The 21184-nt window shown below is 34.6% G+C and overlaps 1 protein-coding gene across 7 annotated transcripts in view; it reads left to right on the forward strand.

The window, feature by feature from the left end:
* Positions 1–16839, forward strand: part of ZNF385D (zinc finger protein 385D) — a 361757-nt gene extending 344918 nt beyond the window's left edge. For all 7 annotated transcript variants that reach the window (XM_015853987.3, XM_085538403.1, XM_085538405.1 and 4 more), the window contains 4 exons: positions 5145–5378; positions 7391–7569; positions 8896–8997; positions 12705–16839. In XM_015853987.3, the coding sequence (XP_015709473.2) occupies positions 5145–5378; positions 7391–7569; positions 8896–8997; positions 12705–12938 (749 nt within the window). In that variant the 3' untranslated portion in view covers positions 12939–16839. The remainder of the gene's footprint in view (positions 1–5144; positions 5379–7390; positions 7570–8895; positions 8998–12704) is intronic.
* Positions 16840–21184: the final 4345 nt, after the last annotated feature.

The raw sequence follows: 21184 nt of genomic DNA on the forward strand, positions 1-21184 counted from the left end.
CAATGCTTTTGCAATTGTAACGTGTCTTATAGTACAGTGGAATACTTGATATCAAGTTCTCTTTGGCATAAGAAACAGCATACTGTTTCTTGACTCTTTTATTATTATTATTATTATTTAATTTAATTTTGTTTTCGTTTGCTTCATGGACAGCATTATGTGCCAAATTGTATATCCTTTTATGTTAAAGGCAAAGCTGAATTTAAGTGAGACCAGAATGCATCAGTTATGTGCTAAATCAGATATTTTTAAATGCAAGCCACTTGAGATTGTGGAAGCAAAAATAAGTTCATAAATAGTTGTGATTTGTTTGAAGTCAGAGCACTTTTCTCTCTGCAGGTCTATTTATAGTTTTAGAATAAGAAATTCTTAGTAGCAGGAACTGATGAGTGAGACTTTCAGATACTCAGAAGAAAAACATGAGTTGGTGTAATTTTGTGGTTCTCCAGCCTAGAGAAATATCATGAATTTTGTAGATTGATATGAAATGAATCTTACTTACTTAAAAGGACCTTAACCACATACTTAACAGTTTTTCTCTGTAACTATGTATCTGTATAACCCAAAGGAGACAATTCACACTGAATGTTTTTCTTCTGGTTTTATCTTCTTGTCAAAATAAATCTTTGATTTTTTCCAGTGAGCTAGATTAATTTTAAATGATTTTTAATTATTATTGTTTTTTATGTTTATTCTGCTACTATATTAAAGAAAGGAGCATAAATGGATTCTTGTGCATCTTGAAATCTTGCAGGGTTTTTTTTTTTGTTTGGTTGTTTTTTTTTGTTTGTTTTGTTTTGTTTTTTGCTGATGGAATTCAGTTCCACACCATATTAGCAATCTGCTTCTATGCCAAAGTCACACAGTGACAGTTGCAATAACAAATATTTGCTGGAGGCCACTGTTATGAAAATAGCAGAGTTCTGTAAGCCTGCATCACCAGAAACAAATTTTCTATATGATTGTGATCAAATTTCCAGCATGGTTTTAGATAATTTATTACTGAAGTACCACGTAAAGCGCTGTCATGATGTAATGCTAAAAAATGCTGATTCAGTCTTCAATGCATCAGTTCCAATGCGTTCCCACTTTTGTTGTTGTTGCTGTTTTTGTTTTTTTTTTCCCCTTAATCCCTTCCGCCTTTAATGCATAATGTTGCATGCTGTATTTAGGGCACTAAACTATGTATAGGCAGCAACAGAATAACATGTACAAACATACACACACTGATTAGATTAGAAGAATTTCCTCTTTTTAAGCTTGATAGTTTTTAGAATGTGTTCCCTGCAATTTCTGCAGTTTATATGAGTAGGAGCAGCTTTTCATCTTTAAATGTGTCATAGCATAGCTTTTACAAGTCAAACTTGGATGATTTTACTTTATATTTTGATGTCATTAATGTGTTTACATTACTGACATATATGATGTATTTATAAAGGATGTATTTAGGAAGGCATATGAACAGAATATATGCTCTGAATAAGAATGGTTTTGACAGCTGGAGAATATGCTGATATTTACTACTTTTAGTTTCATCTTTATATAATGTTTTTATGCATACATATCAAAATAATGATTGTATTTTATTTTCACTTTGATGATGAAGTATAAAATCAACACAGATACAGAAGAGCATATATTTGAAGCAGAACAAAAAATGCAAATTTTTTATTTTTTTATTTTTTATTTTTTGTGTGTGTGTCTGTTGCCTCAGGTTTTCCTAAGTGAAATAAAGAAATGATGATTTATATTTTGCTTAAGGCAAACTAAACCTTGCACTGCTAAGCTGGTAATGATGATTGATGTACGTATCTAATTTCCTGCAAGATTAGGATGAGCACCAACCTTGCCATCAATTTTTAGAGAATGTTAATTCTTTCTTTCACCCTTCCTTCCTTCTCTCTACTGCTGCCCATATTCTGCCTTACTTTTCAAAGAAAAGTATATAGCTATACTTGCTACTGTACAGTGTTCCTAGTACAGAGAAACAGCAGTTTTAAAAGCAATGTTAAGCACTGCTGAGAGTGCGGGTTTGTTTCACTTGCTGTAACTTTCAACTCAAGGAACGCCAGCGTTAGCTCAGATTTTCTGAAATGGAAAAGAAGTGACTAGTTAAATAAATAATTTTCCGGACAGACATACAAGGGCTTCATTTACTCATCAGTTTCCCAACAAAAGGCTTAATATTTCAAAATATTATTTTCTATGGAAATGTTGTTGTTCCTTAAAATATTAAAAAATAAGAACAGAATGCTCAGCAAGGTACCACCATTCCGTCTGCAACAATATTTGATACTCTCAGTACATTCAGAATAGAACCACATCCAGTCTCAGTCTCAGGAAACAAACAAACAAACAAAAACTCCACTTTCATTAGACCTTGACAAATAACTTTTGCTCTTTAATGCCTGGCAGACTATTCACATCACAAATACAACCTTTGGATTTTATAAAAAATAATTTCTATAACATTTTTTGAAGAATATATAGAAACATCAAAAAAATACACAAATTATAGAAACTGACAGAGCTAGAAGTTTCCTCAGAGGTAAATTATTCCTGCAAACTGGGTTATTTCTGCAGACATTTGCTCAACCATTTCCAAATCCTTCAACAGGCAATATTCCAGTATCTCTGTAGATAGGATATTCCAAGGCTTTACAGGCTTTAATATTAGAAAGAATTTCCTGATGTCTAATTTAAGTCTCCCTTGCTGTAATCCAATAGTCCATGTCCTGTTAGGAAGGATCAGGGAGAAGAGTTTATTCTCTTATTTTTAGTTACCTTCTGCAGATCTGAAAAAATGTTGTCATTGTTTACCTTTCATGTTCTGTATTAATAGGCCATGCTTTCTAAGCTTCTAGTTTGTTTTGGCTTCCTCCCTTGCAACCCTTGTTGTGTTGGTTTACATTTGTATTGCTGCTGAATTAAAAACAGAGCAAGTAATTGTTAACGTGATATTTGCAGTCCCCAGATTGGATGCAGGGCCTCCAGTTCTGATTAATGGAGAGAAAAAAACCTTCACAAATCTCTTACTTTGCTCTCTGAGTATGACGGGGACCTTATTCATAATGCCATGGTATGTGTGGTATGTGTTTGTCTTGTTATCCACTACTGAAAGCTTTTTCTTAAAAAACAAACAAAAAACAAATGGGGGAAAACAAACAAACAAACAAACCACCAAATACCTGTACTGGGCTGTTGATCTTCATCCTATTTTAATAGGTCACATTAATCCTGCTGAGTGTGGATTCCTGCAATTGTCTTTACAGAAAAATATCTAATTTTCTAGACTGTTCTTCCAGTGTGTTAAAATTGTTTTGAATTTTGTCTCCTATTGTGTTTGCTTTTCTTCACAGTTTGCTATTGTCTGGTAAATTAATAGGCATGCTCTTCATTAATGAAATTGTTGGACAGTATTAGTCTGAAACATACCTCTGCAGGCATCAGTTAATGTGTCCCTCCTGCATCACAAAGCATACTGAGATCTATAATCCAAGGAGTCATTATTTTGTTTATTGTAATAGATGACAATATATAAAAGATATTACAGGCAGAGTACCACTAACAGCAAAGGATGTGTGAGCTGTCTATTTTGGAAAGTACCCAACAGCAGGAGTGTCTCAGTAAAATAAATAAGATTTCTTATGAGGTAAGCTGCTACTCTAGGCTTAGTATGACAAAATGCAGTGCTGCAAATCTTGGTCTTTCTTAAAGGGCAAAATGACTCCATTACTTCTCTCCTCTTGTAACTTACTTGCTATCTTCTGCACAAGTTCAGTGATGAGTCTTACTGTCCAATACCCTACTAAGTACCTAGCTACCAAATTATATTACCTTGCCTTTTCTTTGCTCTTCCTTTGTGAAAATGTGGAACAGACTGCCCAGAGGGTTTGTAGATTCTCCTTCTCTGGAGATGTTCATGACCCATCTGTACAATATCCTGTGTAGACTACTGTAGGGAACTGCTTTAGCAGGGAGGTTGGACTAGATGATCTCCAGGACTTCCTTCCAGTTCCTGTGATTCTGTAATTCTGTGATTTTGTTATTCCCTTTTTCAGTGAGAGAGATCTGTATCCCAGATACTTGAGCTCAACAATGGGATGGAAAGAGGTTTGTGAGAGTCCTGCAAGAGTTTAGGCTATCAGCTTCTTGGTGCATTTAGGATTTGTATAGCTGTTTTTGTATCCTTGGCACGGATGAAGCCCCTCATGCAACTTATCCAGTGGAAACCAAACTCATCTGGAGGCTTGAAGCACTTGCTGGGATAACTGACAGTATTGACTATGGATATATAGGACTCACACAAAATGTCATTTATGTTATTCAAACCACAATATTATGCATTTTCTCTCTTACAGATTTGAAAGCTACAGAAAAAAAAAACATGTTCTCAGATGCAGGCAGTAGATTTCTGAAAAGATTTAGATATGTTACATGTTTACAGTTCTTCTAAACATACCACCAACACACAAAGCAGAATTCTTTTTAGTGTTTGTGGAAGTCTTACATAAAGAATGTTGTATTTTTAATTACTGTTATTAGTACATATTACTAATGCATAATAATAGATAGGGATGCATGGATAAATGTATTAATAACTACTTTAGTTCATTTGGTAATAGTTTTGGCTGATACTAAGTGAAATACCAATTTATTCAAAAATTTTTATCGAATAGCAAGAACATACAATTATTTTTATTCTAGTTTTATTAGTACAGAATATTAAAAATTTTGTTTGGCCTATCAATCATTGTAAGTATTATATAGTATTGTGGCAGTTTATGCATTTGTAGTGCTGCATTTAATGTTTACTACCTCTTTTGCTGGTAATTTATACAGCCACTTTTGCTGAATTATCCTTCAGTTGTACAATGCAGTCTTAACAACCTATTTTTTCAGTTTATAAATTCTGTATTTACTGTGTCCTAGCAGAATGAAGGAGACAGTATGTGGCATTTTTGATACATGGGAGTACTCACATAAAATGGAAGAATACGGTCAGATTTAGTTCATTACTTTTAGTTATACTATCACCAGCATCTGACTTTCTGTGCGGTTATAGTGTTATGATGCAAGCAAGCAAACAGCAGTGGTCACAACCTCTTATTTTGTTTCCTTCCATCTTTCCCCTCTGCCCACAGATGTTACCACAGGGACACCAGCAATATCAACGACAACAACCGTGGAGATCCGGAAGAGCAGTGTTATGACAACGGAGATCACCTCTAAAGTGGAGAAAATCCCCACGACAGCCACTAGCAGCACGACATGCCCTTCCGTTGAGACTGAGGAAGAAAAAGCAAAAAGACTGCTGTACTGTTCACTATGCAAAGTCGCTGTCAACTCTGCCTCGCAGCTGGAGGCGCACAACAGTGGTGAGATGGAGCAATGCTTGCTTTCTTCCCTTTTTTCCCTTCTGTCTCAAGAGCTCTGCAATTATCTTTCCCTGAATAGTTTAGATCTCTTGCAGCAGGGGACAAAGAGGTGGCAGAAAGCTGGCAATTACATGGAATTCATTAACTATTAAAGAATAAAAATGACAGGCAAATAGGCTTTCATAAAGGGGAAGAAGGGAATTTTTTTTGCATTCAAGCTACCCATTTTCTTACATTTTAGCTTTTGCAGATTCCAAGCATTGTAGAGCTAAATGACAGCTCATGCTTCATTACCTTTGGTGTTCAGAGTTTGCATACTTTTGTTTGTGCCAGCTAGCAAACTGAGTATGAATGCCATTAGTTTTGTTTGAAATCTAACAAATTAAGACTGAAAGAGGCAGAGTCAGTCAGAGTTCAATGACAGTTAGAACCCTTTGCCCCATATTGTCTGTTAACAACTTCGTAGTGTATTTTACCTCTGTCTTCATGAACTAGTAGTGGCTTGTGTAGGAGATTTAAATGTGTAGTTGTTTACTTCTGTCTTTCTTAATTTTTAAACCTTTTCTCGTTGTTAGAGCTAGTAATGTCAGTAAATTTCAGCAGTAGTCAGCTGTGATCCATAATCACTATTTTAAGCATTTTATTGATTGATTTTGTGGTAGACAGCATTAAAATACTTTGTAATTTAATATGGTGGCAATGAGCATTCATAATTGTTCTATGGAAAAAGTCCAGATTTTGGATGTCAGTGGTTGCCTGACAGCAGGATGAACAGAGTTAAGAGATAGAAGGTTTCAGTTTTGAAATTTGGAGACAGTGCTAATATACCTGAATAAAAATTATAAATGGGCTTATGATGTAATAAAAATAATATTAATTTAAAAAAATGAAAGAAGTAAGTTTACATGCCTATGGAGTACATTTAAATTAAAAAAGGAAACAATAATTTGTTGGTATTCACGATAAACAAAGCCTAGTCAGTTTTGAATACTGTATTTGCTGTATACCAGATCTTCAACAGGTGAAAATTAAAAGCTCATAAAGTTGTACTTATTTTACCTGTATGTCTTCCTTCTTATTAAAGTTAGACCCTAAACAATTTTCTGGTCCTCTTGAGAGCCAAAACTGTATTGTGAATAGTCACAAACCTCCAAGTTTTTATTTCTATAGTGATAAACTGTGTGTGGTCACACACATGCATGCTTGGAAATGGGTACAAAGTGATACTTATAGTGATTATCACTGGAAGACTAAACCTGCATGTGTTAGTAGTCCATTATCATCACAGACAAACTGTATAGAGGTCAACAGTGTAAGAAACTGTTTGGTCAGAATAAAGGTACAGCAGTAGACACAAATGTTTTCTGTCCAACCTTTATTTTAATAAAAAATGCAAGTGCATTTTTCTCACGTGCATGTTTCTCACATGTTTTTGTTCAGGTCCAGGTTTCTGCCAGGAACGTCAGCCCCTTTGTGGTTTGACAACTAATTACTTAATTACAGATTTAAATGTGAGCTACCTAATACATACTCTATCAATCCATTCAGAAGGACTACAAATCAAAGCCAACTACACCTTTAATTGCTAAATTATTCTTCCTTTGCAACTGCAGTTGAGGTCTTATTAGCAGCAGGAGTTAATGAGAAAAGTCACACCCATTTAACTTCACATCAGGACACCTGATTCTGCCAGTACTTATTGGTGTGGCCACTTTGTTCTAGTGAATTACCTACAGAACTGTAATCTAATAATTAAATATAAGTTGTGAAATGCCATTACATAAGTATTTATCCGATACAGACAAACACAGGCATATTCCAAGTGTAGCACCAAGCTGAGGTTCATATGATTTTTTTTTTAGGAAAAAACAAAACAAAACAAAACAAAAAAAAACACAAAACAAAACAAAAAAAACCCAAAACAAAACAAAAAAAAAACAAAAAAAAAAAAAAACAGTGAATGCAACCAAATTGCAAAAGTTGTTTCTGTTTCCCATTTCTAATGTCTCCAGGGACTAAGCACAAAACTATGCTGGAAGCTCGGAATGGAAGTGGAACCATAAAAGCCTTTCCCCGGGCAGGCGTAAAAGGCAAAGGACCTGTGAATAAAGGAAACACAGGCCTTCAGAACAAAACATTTCACTGTGAAATATGCGATGTGCACGTAAACTCTGAGACACAACTGAAACAGGTACACAGCTACCTTGCTACCTTGCAAAGTGTGAATCCTTGGCTATTCTTTGTTTTCATGGTAATAAAGTACCAGCGCAATCAGCATGTGTCAGTCTAACACTTCACATCCAAATGGAGCTTGTAGTTTTTTCCCATAGTATGTTGTATGTTTAATTTTGGGTATGATTCTCTTCTTCATACAACGTATTTTCTCAAAAGTGATATGTATATATACGTATATATACATATATGTATATATATAAAAGCGTGTTTTTAAAGAGATAAAATAGAGACTCTGTTAAAGAAGCTGTAAGCTTCAACATGTTGCAACTATCTTCAGACTATTACAGTTGTCAAGAGCTAATAAAATCTTCCATTTAATATACTGCATGATATTTGCCTTGTAGTTGCAACCAGTATTTCCCTGAACACTGAATAACCTACTTAGAAACACGGGTTGGAGAGGTTATGATTTTTTTTTAATTTTTATCAGAACTGAGAAGCGTAACCCCTAAATTGCAATTACACTAAGTTATGTTCCGTTATTCATCAGATGAGCAAAACAATTGCTCTGAAAAACAGTTCAGTTCCATATGCCTTCTGGAATCCAATACTTGTTAAGGAGCTTTACAAGAAGGAAGATAAATTCTGTAATGGACAATAGAAAAGCTTGTCATTTACTTTTAGAAAAAAAGTCCAGTACTTTGTCTTTTTTGTGAGAACTCTCTTGGGAATTAAAATCAAAGTGAAAGCACAGCTCTGAAAAGGGTCTTTTACATGTAATACTGCAGTAAAGTTTGTGTAGAGTCATTCTCGTAAAGTTTAATAGATTTTATGAAGAAGATAATGGATTGTGTGATTTTACTTCACTGTCACTTAGTTTGATATGTAACCATCTTCCAAGTGAAATCTTAAAAGGATCTCTAGGCTTCTTGGGGATTTAAACACTTTTGGGCTTCTTTTTCTTTTCCTTTTTTAAATAGAGAATGTGATACTAATATTCTTCCAAACTCTTAATCAACTGTGGATTGAATTTGATGAGCGTTTTTTAGTGATTATTTTAAAGGTTTCTAGATTTGACCTAATTCAAGTCCTGTTAAAGTTAACAAAGGCGGGAAATTCACTGACATGGTGGAAGCAGATTTGAACTGAGCACTGCTTAATACATGGTGCACAAAAGAATTGCTCAAACTGGAACAGGCCCTATTCTTGATCGTTATTGAATTAGTCATATAATGCTGTTGTGAAGAGCATTCAGGAAGAACTCAAAATGATCTCTTAAGGAAATATCATTCTTTTTTTCTTTTTTTTTTTCTTTTTTTCCTCCCCCAATGTATTTTAACAGCACATAAGCAGTAGAAGGCACAAAGATAGAGCTGCTGGGAAGCCGCCTAAACCTAAATACAGCCCATACAACAAACTCCAAAAGGGAACACATCCTCTAGGGGTAAGCCAATCACTTGTTTATTCACAGAACCCTGCTGAGTACAGAGAGTTTAGAAAATGAGAGTGGAAGAATCTTTAAAATAAGAAAGTGTGAGCAATATGTGTCTGAATAAGTGCATGAAAGCTCACAGGAAACAATTTATTTCCTTTGAAGGGTATGTACCCATGGGTTCTTTTTTTTGAAGCTCCTCTGACTAACCTTAGGAAAGAAGCCTGTTTCAAAGGTCACTAGAGAGCAAGTGAGGAGAGAAACGTGAATGTCAAGCATTTTTCCAGTGTTCACTAAGTGCAATAGTGTTGAAATAACTATAAAAGTCTATAAAACATAATACCTTTATTCTATCCTCATTTATAAAATATTCAATTCAGATAACAACTGAAACAGTAAAAACAAAAATCCATCTCTCATTTAATTACTCTCAGTTTCAGGATGGTTCTGGTCACATTTTAAACCAACTGGATAAACTTTGTGAAAAAGAGTTTCTGCTAGCTTCAAAAGCTGAAAATAATATTTACTTTTTAATAAAAACCCTGCTAAGATCCTGCCATTAATCAAGAAACAGTTTATATCATGGGTGGGATAGTGGAGAATCTGATATTTATCTCTGTTAGATCAACTGTGTGATTGTTTTATGTGACACGGTGCTTTGTAAGGATTTATAGATGATTTTGGCAGGGTGAGAGTGTTGATTCATTGACCTTATACAGATTCACTCCTTATTCACTGTCCATCTTCTCTAATGCATGCAGAATGCAGAACTTTCTTCTTTGAGAGTACAGTTCTCTGTTGTCTGAATTTAAGTGCTTTTCTTGACAGATAGATTTTTTTTGTGTGTTTTGGTTTTTTTTTTGTTTTGAGGTTGGCATTATTATATTACATCCATGCACAGTTCAGTTGCATTGGAGATTTCTTAGATATTATGGAATAATACACTGCATCATTTTGGTGAATCCACTGGTAGGGATTTTTCTAATTCACCTGGGAGACCAAGGTCTGCACTACTAATAAGCTATACTGAAAGGAATAGAAAAGGTATAATTAGAAAAGTAGTATACAGAATCACTAGAGTTTCTCTGTCAGAATTTATAGTAGTTTAGGAAATTCGTTGTTTCCCAGGGGATGAAAATAACTATTTTGTTACTGTTGTATTAAACAGTTGCCTATTTAAAAATTTATGTAATGGCAATTTCTGAGAACTCCAGCCAAGGCCATTCAATTGGTGAATAGATAAAATCAATGTGTCGTTTTCTTGCTGCCTCATTCTAAAGTGCTCACAGTACACAAGTCAGACCAGGGATGAGCAAAAAGACCAAGAGATTGTAAAGGAAAGAAAATTAGTTTGCAGTAAGCATTTAGAAAACATTTAGTCCTTTTCAGTTTTGAATTTAAAAAAATATATATATAAATAAACAACAAAATAATTGTCACTTGAAATGTGGATTTGCACGGCAACAAGCCAAAGGCTAATTTTAATATATATGTTTTTTATGAACTCTAGAGTTTAACTTTACTTTTCATTGTTTTTTTCAAGTCATTTACTGTACCCTAATTTACTTCACTGTAAATTAAACACTTGATCTGTATGTTAATTAATACTTGTAAACAGATTTGAAATAATTGTGCATTGTGTATATATTGTGACAGTTCAAGCTATCTTGAAATGAGAGCTATATTGATAAATTAAGTGAAAGTCTTTTGAACTTCATTAGATTTGTCTAAGAATGGCAATATTCTTCTAGCATTTTAATATGAAGTCACCTAAGATCTGTGTTCTTTATGACAACAAATGAATGAGCATCATCTGTTTTTCTTCCTATGAAAGTTAAGAAAAGGACATACTACATTGTCTTAGCATTTCTAGACCAAGAGTTCTGCAGTGCCATATTTTCAGTATCATTTATACTGCTTCAGAGAAGGAAGCTTTATGAATTTCCACAACACTATTTCACAGTTCAAAAAAATCTTGTATTATTGGGACTTAGTTCATATTTCTTCAAGTTAGAAATGTCAAATAAGTACAAAATGTATACTAGAGGGAAAGAAGCTACCAGGCATTTGATAGTCCAAACTTTCTGCTATAAGATAGTTCTTATGGACAACATCCTTGATTGGATCTCAAGACTAAAATCAGAACCCTACACTTTGGGTTGTTTTTACTCATACTTTGTACTCAGTTCTTTTATTTATTTCTTTATTAATTCATTCCTCTAGCTTCTAAATAAGGCTGAAAAAAAATGTACTAAAGAAAATGGAAGGAGGGAGGAAAAAGTAAAACATTCAGCAAGAGAAGACAGCTTGTGTGATTAAGGAGTTGTTAAGATCATTGACTTTAGTAGTATCTAGTGCCTATGGTAATCTCTGAGTATCTTTCTCAGAGCGTTAAAGGACCCTAAGACCTGCAAAGTTGCCAATGCATGTTAGGAAATATAAAAAATTTGTATCCATCTGGCTGATAAAGAACCAACAGATATATATGTATTTTTGAATACAGTGATAACATAGCAATGAAACTTGCTAATGGTACATGTGAAATGATTCTCATCCTTCCTTTCTGACTAGTCTCTCATAATGGCAGTGTTGAGTCAAAGGGATCAGACTGATATATTGCAAGTAAATTATCTGAAAATCTCTTTCAATCCAAGGATGAGAAACTTTTCCTCCATGAGTGAAGAGTGTTGCTACTTAGTCTGAGATGTACCACAGAATGGTACATATTCATATTCTATATGCAACTCCATATATTCAGATATATATTCTATGCAGAGGATATTGGGTCCTTCAAGGACTCAAACCTACCCAGAATTCATCAGAGTTGATGGGATTTTTGTCAGTTGATGAGTTCTCTATCCTCATCTCAGAGTTATAAAATCAAAACAAAGATTTTCAGCTCCTGGCTTCTCATTAGAAGCTAAAAATCCCAGAAAATAAAATAATAAAATAAAATAAAATAAAATAAATCTGCAGAAATCTATAGTCTACTCTGATATTCATTTGTATGAATATCAAAAATACGTTTTCGTGTAATCAAATAATAATGAACCTGCATTGAGTATTTTCATTTAATTTGGGAAAATCTTGAGTTTATTTAATTCCTATTCAGAAACTCTAAATGAAGAGTTTTCTAAACTGTACTTGGTATTGAACAAGAGTCATGATTTATAAATATTTAAAGTGAAAGCCTCAGTGACAGTAACAAAAAGAAAAACAACCCAACATAGTTTAGTATCACATTAACTAAGAGTTTTTCATTTCAATACTGTTTAAATATTTCACAATATTTATAATATTGCACAGTGTGTACGTGAAAAATTATTTCTGACATTTGCTTCTAAAGACAGTCTTCTGAATACAAGCAAGATGACACATGACAGGAGGCAGTACATCTATACAGTCTGTCACCTATTTTAACAGAGGAAATGCATCTAGGAGATTTTCATAACTGGTAAAAGATAAGCTTTGTTTATTTGTCTGTTATTAGTGTCTGCACTTAATAAAAAGAATCTAGATGTTCATCATATTTTTAAGTGGAACTTTCATTGTAATGTTCCCTTGCTGAATGTGTAAGATCATGTCTCTTGTCAAAACCCTGCAGAACAATGCCTCTCTCAGTCAATTTTCCATTTATAATCTTAAGTCAAGTTTCCTGTCACGTAGCTAATATGAACAAATTATGTCTCTCTGTTTGTTTGTTTCTCTCTTCCCCACAGGTAAAATTAGTATTTTCAAAGGAACCTTCAAAGCCGATGGCTCCAAGAATCTTACCAAATCCACTAGCAGCTGCAGCAGCAGCTGCTGCTGTGGCTGTGAATTCCCCCTTCAGTCTTCGAACAGCCCCAGCAGCCACCCTTTTCCAGACTTCAGCACTTCCTCCAGCACTCCTACGACCAGCTCCAGGGCCTATACGGACCACCCATACTCCTGTGCTGTTTGCTCCTTACTGAACTCCAAACAGGAAATAATTGTACTGCAATAATTTTTCAAGTCAAAACAAACAAAAAAGAAAACCAAGAACATTGAACTATGCAGTGTTTATTTATAGTTTAAAGTATATATGAAGAGCCAGGACTTTTGATAGAGAACTGAACAAATTATTAAGGGGGGAATGGGCAGTATTTTCTCCAGATGAGAGCATTCCTCTTAAGTATTGATCGTTTTAGAACTGATCTCCAGCATTGACTTGTAGTGATATATAAAATTTATGAAGCCTTTTGACTGTGCTTTTTGGCACATATTTCCCTGCAATGTCTTTCCTGCTTTATGAAACAACTTACAAATTTGTCTAAAGGGCATTAACTGGTTCCAATGTACATAAAATACTTTATTCTGTAGATTAAAGAAGAAAGAAAAGAAACACTGTGAATAGTAGTACCTTACCAATCCTCCTGCCAAATCAGCAGTTACTGGGTATTTATCTGAACAAAAGTAGATACAATAGATGTCTTGTAAAACAGTAGTATTGTGTCTCTATCTATGCCACTAGGTTTCTAACTGCGTTGCAAAAGTTAAAATGAACAAAGTATTGTCACACAAAAAAAGAAAAAAAAAGAAAAAAAAAAAGAAAAAAAAACTAAAAAGAAAAAATATGGATTTGTTCCTGGTGAGAAAAAATTGTTTTCCTCACCTGTTGAAGAATGGGCACGAAGGTAATCTATGGTTAAGATAAGATAAATGACTGAGAAAATTTAGTGGGAAAAAAAAAAAGGTAAAATTCAAATGCTGTACACAGAATAGGTCAAACTTCTGTTTAACTGAGAACATATGTGTACAGTGTCTGTAAATTCAAAATGTGAAATGCATACAGTATTGATCAAAGTTTAAGGCCAGTGGATAGCAAAAAATACAGTCTTGTTATGAAACAGGCCTGACACTTCAGTGTTGAGCAGAGGGAAGACACAAATGGGTTACTCATAGTCATACCTAGCAAATTAATATCCAGAGAGAAATCCTGGCTTCATTTAAGTCAGTATAAAGTTCCTCTTGACTGCGGTGTAGCCAGAATTTCATCCTGAGAATGGCACATATTCTTTTTATATCATACCAGTGGGAGTGTCTGTAGATACAGGTGATGTTTTTTTTTGCGGTAGGATTAATTTTAGAAACAGATTTATTCTCTCATTTTATTTCCTACTGATGTGATATAAAATGTTTTAGTACACCTATAAAATGCAAACAGCAACACAAGATACATATTATGAGATAACTGCACATTGTGGGTTTGAAAAAAATACATTTAGGAGCTGAAGGGACTCTCAAATTCTGTAGCTGAGCATTATGTATGGACAGCTTAAAGCCTTACATGTTTATTGTGAGGCTTAAAGGGGTTGACTGTGTCCCTTTAAAATAAAATTTATCAGGGGTATATATAGATATATTGTATATATATTAGAGTAAGAAAAATAACTTATAAACAGAAAATCTACTATATAAAATGATTATATAACCATTGAGTTTCACATGTGGGTTATTAAGTGGTAAGTAACAAACAGCAAAGAAAAAAAAAAATAGTTGTCTTGAATCTGATTCTTGTTACCTGCTTTTTCCCATAGAGAGCCAAAAACTATCTATTAATATTATGGAGTGTGTTGCTGAATCACTTGTGACCACTCTGATGTGTAGCTAAATGAAATGCCTGCCATACATTTAGGTGGAATAAAAATTAAAAACATAATTTAAGTTTAGATTGGGAAATGATTTAAAAGATTCTATTAAATGGTAGTAATGCAAGATATTGACCATGTGGTTGCTACATAATACTGCCTGTGGTTAATATGGATAGGTGGGAGATATAGAGGATGGGAATATACAGCACTTTTGACTTGCAGTTCATCGGTGAGCCTTCCATATACGTTGGTATTTGCCATTTTTTAAACTTCTCTGCATATAGATTTTATAAATAAATAAATATATATATATATATAAAGAGAGAAAAAGGTTCCATGGATGTCTGTGTACAAAGAATTCCAAAGAGATGCATTTATTTATCTAGAATTATTAAAATAATTTCTATATTATGTATATGTTTTTCATCCAGTTTATTTGCAAACGTTTGTGCCTTGAAATAAAGTAGGCTTTTGGTTATATTTAATTCACTCCAATGTAGCCATGAAATAGATGTGAAATAGATATGAAATAGATGTGTCAGGGCTGGTTATTAGCTGGTTTATTTTGCCCAGTTTCCAAAAATAAAAGAGTATGAGTAAAGTTTAGCTCCTATAATAACTGGGGACTGACATCTAAAAGGGCTCCCTACTCTACAGGTCCCAGTAAAGAGGCAGTAAATAGACCAGCCTTCAAAAACTGTGTTATCACTCAGAATTTAAAAAATCTCTCCACTTATTTGGGTACATAAATTTTGTACAGTAAGGTGAAACGTCTCTTTAAAAATTCTTAGACTTGGTCTTTTAAACCTAGTTTCAACCTTCCTTCTTTTCACAGAAGATGTAGTGCCATTGCAAGTTGTGTGCAGATTCTTCCTCATGCTGGGCAGTGGTTTTCCAAATGTGCTCCTTGAGCCACTGTCTATCTCCAGAGCCTTCTGTAACAGCCTGTGTAATTAATCATTTGCAAAACGAGCAGAGGAGGGCTGAGGTGGGAATCCTGAGCAGAAAATCTTTTCACCAGTAAATGCAGACAGGAGAAGGGGAGACCTACTAATATCCTGTAGGCTCTTATGCACGGCCTTACGGTATGTGGGTACCTGCTGGATATCCTGCTGTGTTGTCATGATTCCATCAAAATCAACAGGCTGATCCTTTCATAATGTGGCCTGTGGCATGTATGGAGGCACAGTACTAAATGCAGAGCTAATAAAAGTTTTGGTAGAAATAAAGAGTGTCATTTCAACTACTTACATGAGCTAATTCGCAATGACACCTTAAGTTTTCTTGGACCTCTTTTGTCACAGTGCTCTATGGAACAAGTATTTGTTCACACAAGTCTCTTTTAAATTTCAGCTGTAAACAGACTTAATTCTTTTTATGTCACTTACTCACTACCTAATAAAAGATAAAGCCTAAATGTTAGAATGTATAGTGGATTTTCTGTGCCTTGCTGTTCCACCCCCTTTTGGTCAGTAACAAATCAATGACCCTGGAATGTTAGCACAATGATATGATACTATATATATATCAAGGAAAACACTGGCACAGCAATGTGATTGGGCAAGGGGATCTTCCAGTCAAGGGTATGTCCACAGTAGCTGTAATAGGAGCTAGCAAATACAAGACACTTTACACTTACCTATCAAAACATTCACTGTGGAGAGCACTATAAAAACAAAATGTCACTATATTTCATAATACAGTAACACTCCAGGGCTGGGAGGAAACCTAAAGCACAAGGAAGCAGATAATTTCACTGAAAATACAGTCGCTCACTGGAATAACAGTGTAAAATCAGCCTGCAGGGAAACGGCTGGGTATGAACTCAGAAAAACAAATAGGTTCAGGGATATTTTCTTAAATTATATATTAAATGTTAAATACTGACTATTCTATTCTGGCCCGGAGAGATGGTATTTTTGTGGGAGGGATATATATTTATATTTTTACATTATCTGCATTTTTCCATCTATCTCTGGCTTTAAACCTTTGTTCTGAAGGTTCATCATTGCTCTGAAATATGAAATCGGTTACCTTCTTGAAAACTGCTGTAAAAGCTGATGTGAGAGGTTGGTAAGGAAATGGTATGAGTATGGTGATCTAAAATGAACTGGAAGGAAAAAAAAAAAAAAAAAAGAAATGGCCATGTCAAGGAATATTGTATTTGAAAAGTATACATCTTTATTTTAAAATAAAAATATATAAAAGTAAAAATAGCTAAATAAAGTTAATATAATTAGAAGAATTACATCTGTCATTTTAGTACTGGGATATCACAATTGGCTCTGTATTTTGAAAGATAAAAAAAGTCTTTAGCCATTGAAACCATAAAAGGATGCCATGGGAAAAATTAATGTCTCATTATCTTCCAGTTATGCCAGGAATAGTGTAACTGAATGAACTTGCTCGTAATCACTTCTACTCTAGGCCCCAATTATACCTAAGAGTATTGGTCCAATATCCCCTGAAAGCTGAAATTATTTTTCTTAGGTCTGCCTTCTGCTCCCTGTAAATGCATAGCTTTTAGATTCTCTCTGAAGCATCTTGGAGAACTTCTACCTTAATAACTCTCTTTTTCTTTACATACATATCATTTTTTATTGGTAAATATGAAACATAGCTACCCAAAATGTTTGGATGCATAAGTCTTTGAAAACAGGGTGAGTTTGGAAGTCTTTAACACCTTTTAAGGATCTATAATTTTTACTAACATAGGTATCTGAATTTGCACTTTTAGAAGTGATTTCAGCACAGGTCAGGCTTCAGTGATCTAAGCAGCTAAAGCTCACAGGAAAACAACTGTGGTATTCCTATTAATGTAGATGTATTTGAAAGTATTAGCTTATAATTTATAAAATACTATAGAAATTTTTTACAACACATCTTCCCCCATTCTCTTTATCTGCAAGCACCATTACTTCAGTGCTAGTGAATCATACAAAAGCTTCTCTTCTGGGGTTCTGTGTGTGACTGAAAGAAATAGTAATGCTGATAGATGCTATCTTAAACTAGTAGAAATATCAAACATACGGTTAAGAGTTTAACCAGGGTTGAAAGCTTTATGCCCTTCCCCACCTAAAAGATTTATTAAAATTCAGAACCATCTTTAAGGAAATGTGACTACCTTCAGGATAATTGATGCACAGCCTGATCTGAAATGTCAAAGGCTGAGGCACTCTGTGCTCCAGACCAAAATTAAGGATAATACGAAAACCATCTGCTCTTTACCCTGGAACTCCTGAAAGCAGTTGCAAAGCTTTTTGACTGTGGTAGAGGCATTATTTTTTTCCACTGTGCCTGAGTTTTTTTGCAGTCATGCTGTGTGGTGCAATTAGGTATCATTCAACTCTGATTCCGAATTGATATATTGATCAAGAAACTTGACTGAACCTGAAACATGACTTAGTGGTGGCCTATTTTCTGTGTTCAGCTTCATGCTGAGGCGATGGAGAAGGATAGTCAAAGGAGTCAGTGTAATGAACTTGGCAAAATAATTTGGTTCCTTTTACTTGTGCAGTGTGAAGCATTACAAGCTGAGACATGCATGAATGTCTGTGTAAAATAAGGACCTAGAAGATCAGGATTGTAAATTTGAAAACAGTTGACTTGATGACGAGAAAGATCACAGAAGATTTTGGTTTAGATAATGCTGTTGTTTTGTTTTAATGGCCCTCACACTATTTACACTGCTAGCACGCTAAAGTCTATGCTATTTGCTACAGAAAATGAATATTTGACACTCATAACTAGAAGCAAGTATGTATATTAGTATTTTTTACATAAATATGGACACAGTTGCAGGAGAAGAGCCTTTTCCTGTGAAATCCATGCATTCATGTCTGGTCATACAAGCAAAGATATCACTGCTTCATGTCAGTGCCTTGGTGTCCATAAAGGATGGCCATATTTCATACTTTTTTTTTATTACTAGTTAATTTTTTTTATATGTTACTTTATTCATATTTCCATCTCTCATAAGAACGAACAGAACCCATCAGTTTAAATATTCTCTTCAGAAGCTGGTATTCATCAAGCACATTGTTGGCTCATTTGATCAGTCAATAAATTGAATAAAAAATTGAAAGCAACAATGCCAAAGTTACAGTAGTATATTATAAATAGAGAATGTACGTACACTATAGTATTCTTTACCTATGCGTGTCAGTGTTTTATGTCACAGACAGCACTTTAGTCTTTAAAAATTTCCTGAAACGTTTCCCTTTTGGGATTCTTCAAAGATTTAATTCAATGTAAATGTTATTTCTTATGTTCACTGTAAAATAACTATGATATATCTGAGCACAAATGCAATAGAAAAAAAGCATAAAAATCATAAACTATTTTCTCAGTATAAATGCCTGCAGCATTTTTTAACAGCTCCAACCTTTTCTCTGCTTGTGGCTGATGGCTGTCATTTACCTTGGGAGCACTTCTCATTGACACATGTATCAGGTGAAAGTTGTCTACTCAAAACAGTCTGTCAAGTGCAGATGTTCTTCTGGGGCACAACAGAGTGGGAGATGACAGCATGTAGGCAAAAAAAAAACCAAACAAAAAACTGCAATTATAGCAACTTGCTTAACGCATTCAAAACTGCTTGGTGGCTTGAAGGGGAAGGGCAGCACCCACCAAACAACTTTACGAGATCCATCCTGTTCACTCCCCACATGTTCCTGATATGTTTATATCAATATGGGCAATATTATAATATTATATTATATATATATATCAATATTATATTTATATGCCAGTTAAACTGCTGTCTGAATTTGTTTGATCTTCAGAATTAATCTGTAAAGACAATTTTTGGAGCAGAAGGGAAAAAAAAAAGTAATAAGCCTTACTTTGGATCCCATTTTTTTTACTTATTACAGTTGCCTAAGTCCTTCCATCTCACTGAAATGTAGGTGTCAGACTGGGGGGGGGGGGGGTGCAATCTATTTTTTTTTCTTATACTCTTTTTTTAGTTTTAGAAAGGAAATAGAAACAGGTGTCACTCTTCATCCACTCGTTCAAGTGGCAAAATCTCCATGTAGTTGACAGGACAAACGTGCACACCTGATTCCTTCCCTGTATATACACTGCTCTTATTTCCCTCCTAACCCTCTCCTCTTATCTGTTCTGTGACTCCCCAGCAGAATGGAACACTACGAAGAGTATTAAAAGGAAAAAGAAATAAAACACCTGCTTATAGGTGTATAATACAGATATGTAATAATGTAAAGCCCTATATTATTTCAGGCATACAGTATGACCAAGCATATGGCTCAAGTTTCAAGCTAACAAGCACTACATTCAGCCCTTCATTATAGTGGTTACAGAAATCAACCTTTTTAGTTGTGCTTCTCTTAAACCTTCTCCCTGTCTGTGTGTAATTCTCTGTTCTCCTCTTGGGCATTTTGCATGGCAAGTGAATTCTTGGAAGAAAAGCTAGAGCTATTTTCATTTCCTTCACAAAGCTATGAAAAACATTAGGAAAAAAGAACCTGGCCTTTCATGTTTTATTGATCCCTGCATTCCAGCTAACTGTCAGGAACTTCACAGCTGCAGTTGGTACTTTAGAAGCTTTTCAGTTCTGCTCCATAAGACAGGATGTGGTGGATCACTATTCATGCTACAGACGTTTAATCCAGAGCAGTGTACAAATCATCTGCTCTACACCACTGACATACTTAAAAACTAAGCTTCAGTAGAAGCATTTGAATCCTCAAAACCTGCCAGGGCCCTCTGAAAGCACTGGTGATGAAGAGCACAGTATGTGGTGTCAAAGAGCTGCTAGAAGGACATCCAGGTGAGTCCAACAGCTGTGTTGCATTTGGGCAAGAGAGTATAATGGTTCCTGGCAGTTTAATGTAGGAACTTTCCTTCTGTACCCAAATGTGGGAATGTTTTCAATGCTGGTCAGTGCACTGAAGCAACTGGAAAACCAAGAAGTCTGTCAGCATTATTGAACATTTTATCTCCAGCTATAAATAATCTCCAGTGCTGCAATAATAGGCCTCAAAATTTAAGCCAAATAATTCATCAGGGTAATAAAAAACTCTTCCTAGGCCTAACAAAATCAGCGCAGGCCCTTCTTTACGTGACAGAATGCATATTTATATATTGGGTACTTAGGACGTCACCAAAAATTGGCCCTGATCCATACATGCTCAGAAACACTGTAAATTTCAATGACATTTTTATAAGTTCAGTGGTAAAGTTTCATGCTCTGGCAGAGTATAATAGAAATTTTGACTGATAAATAGTCAATATAATGTCCCTAATTAAGAAAGAGTGGAGAGAAGTGATTGGGACAATTATTTCTTGTTATTTAACCCCCTTGATGCCTGACTTGACTTACTTAGATCTTTTTAAAGGTCAGAGTTATTAACCATGTGGAAAGGGCAGTGGGTTAAGAAACAACTGTGACTCCATGAAGACAGATTAAGTGAGACTAAATTAGCAGTATTTGGGTAAGTTCTTTATTAGACAAGGATAGAATCATTGTTGCAGAATGAATTATTTGACATAATGCTCTATTATGAGGATTCAGAAAACAATTTGAGAAGAAATTGGCTGAAGTGAAGATGTTAGGGAATATAGTA

Source organism: Coturnix japonica, chromosome 2, assembly GCF_054131305.1.
Source record: "Coturnix japonica strain WE chromosome 2, WE-NBRP24, whole genome shotgun sequence".
Lineage (NCBI taxonomy): Eukaryota > Metazoa > Chordata > Aves > Galliformes > Phasianidae > Coturnix > Coturnix japonica.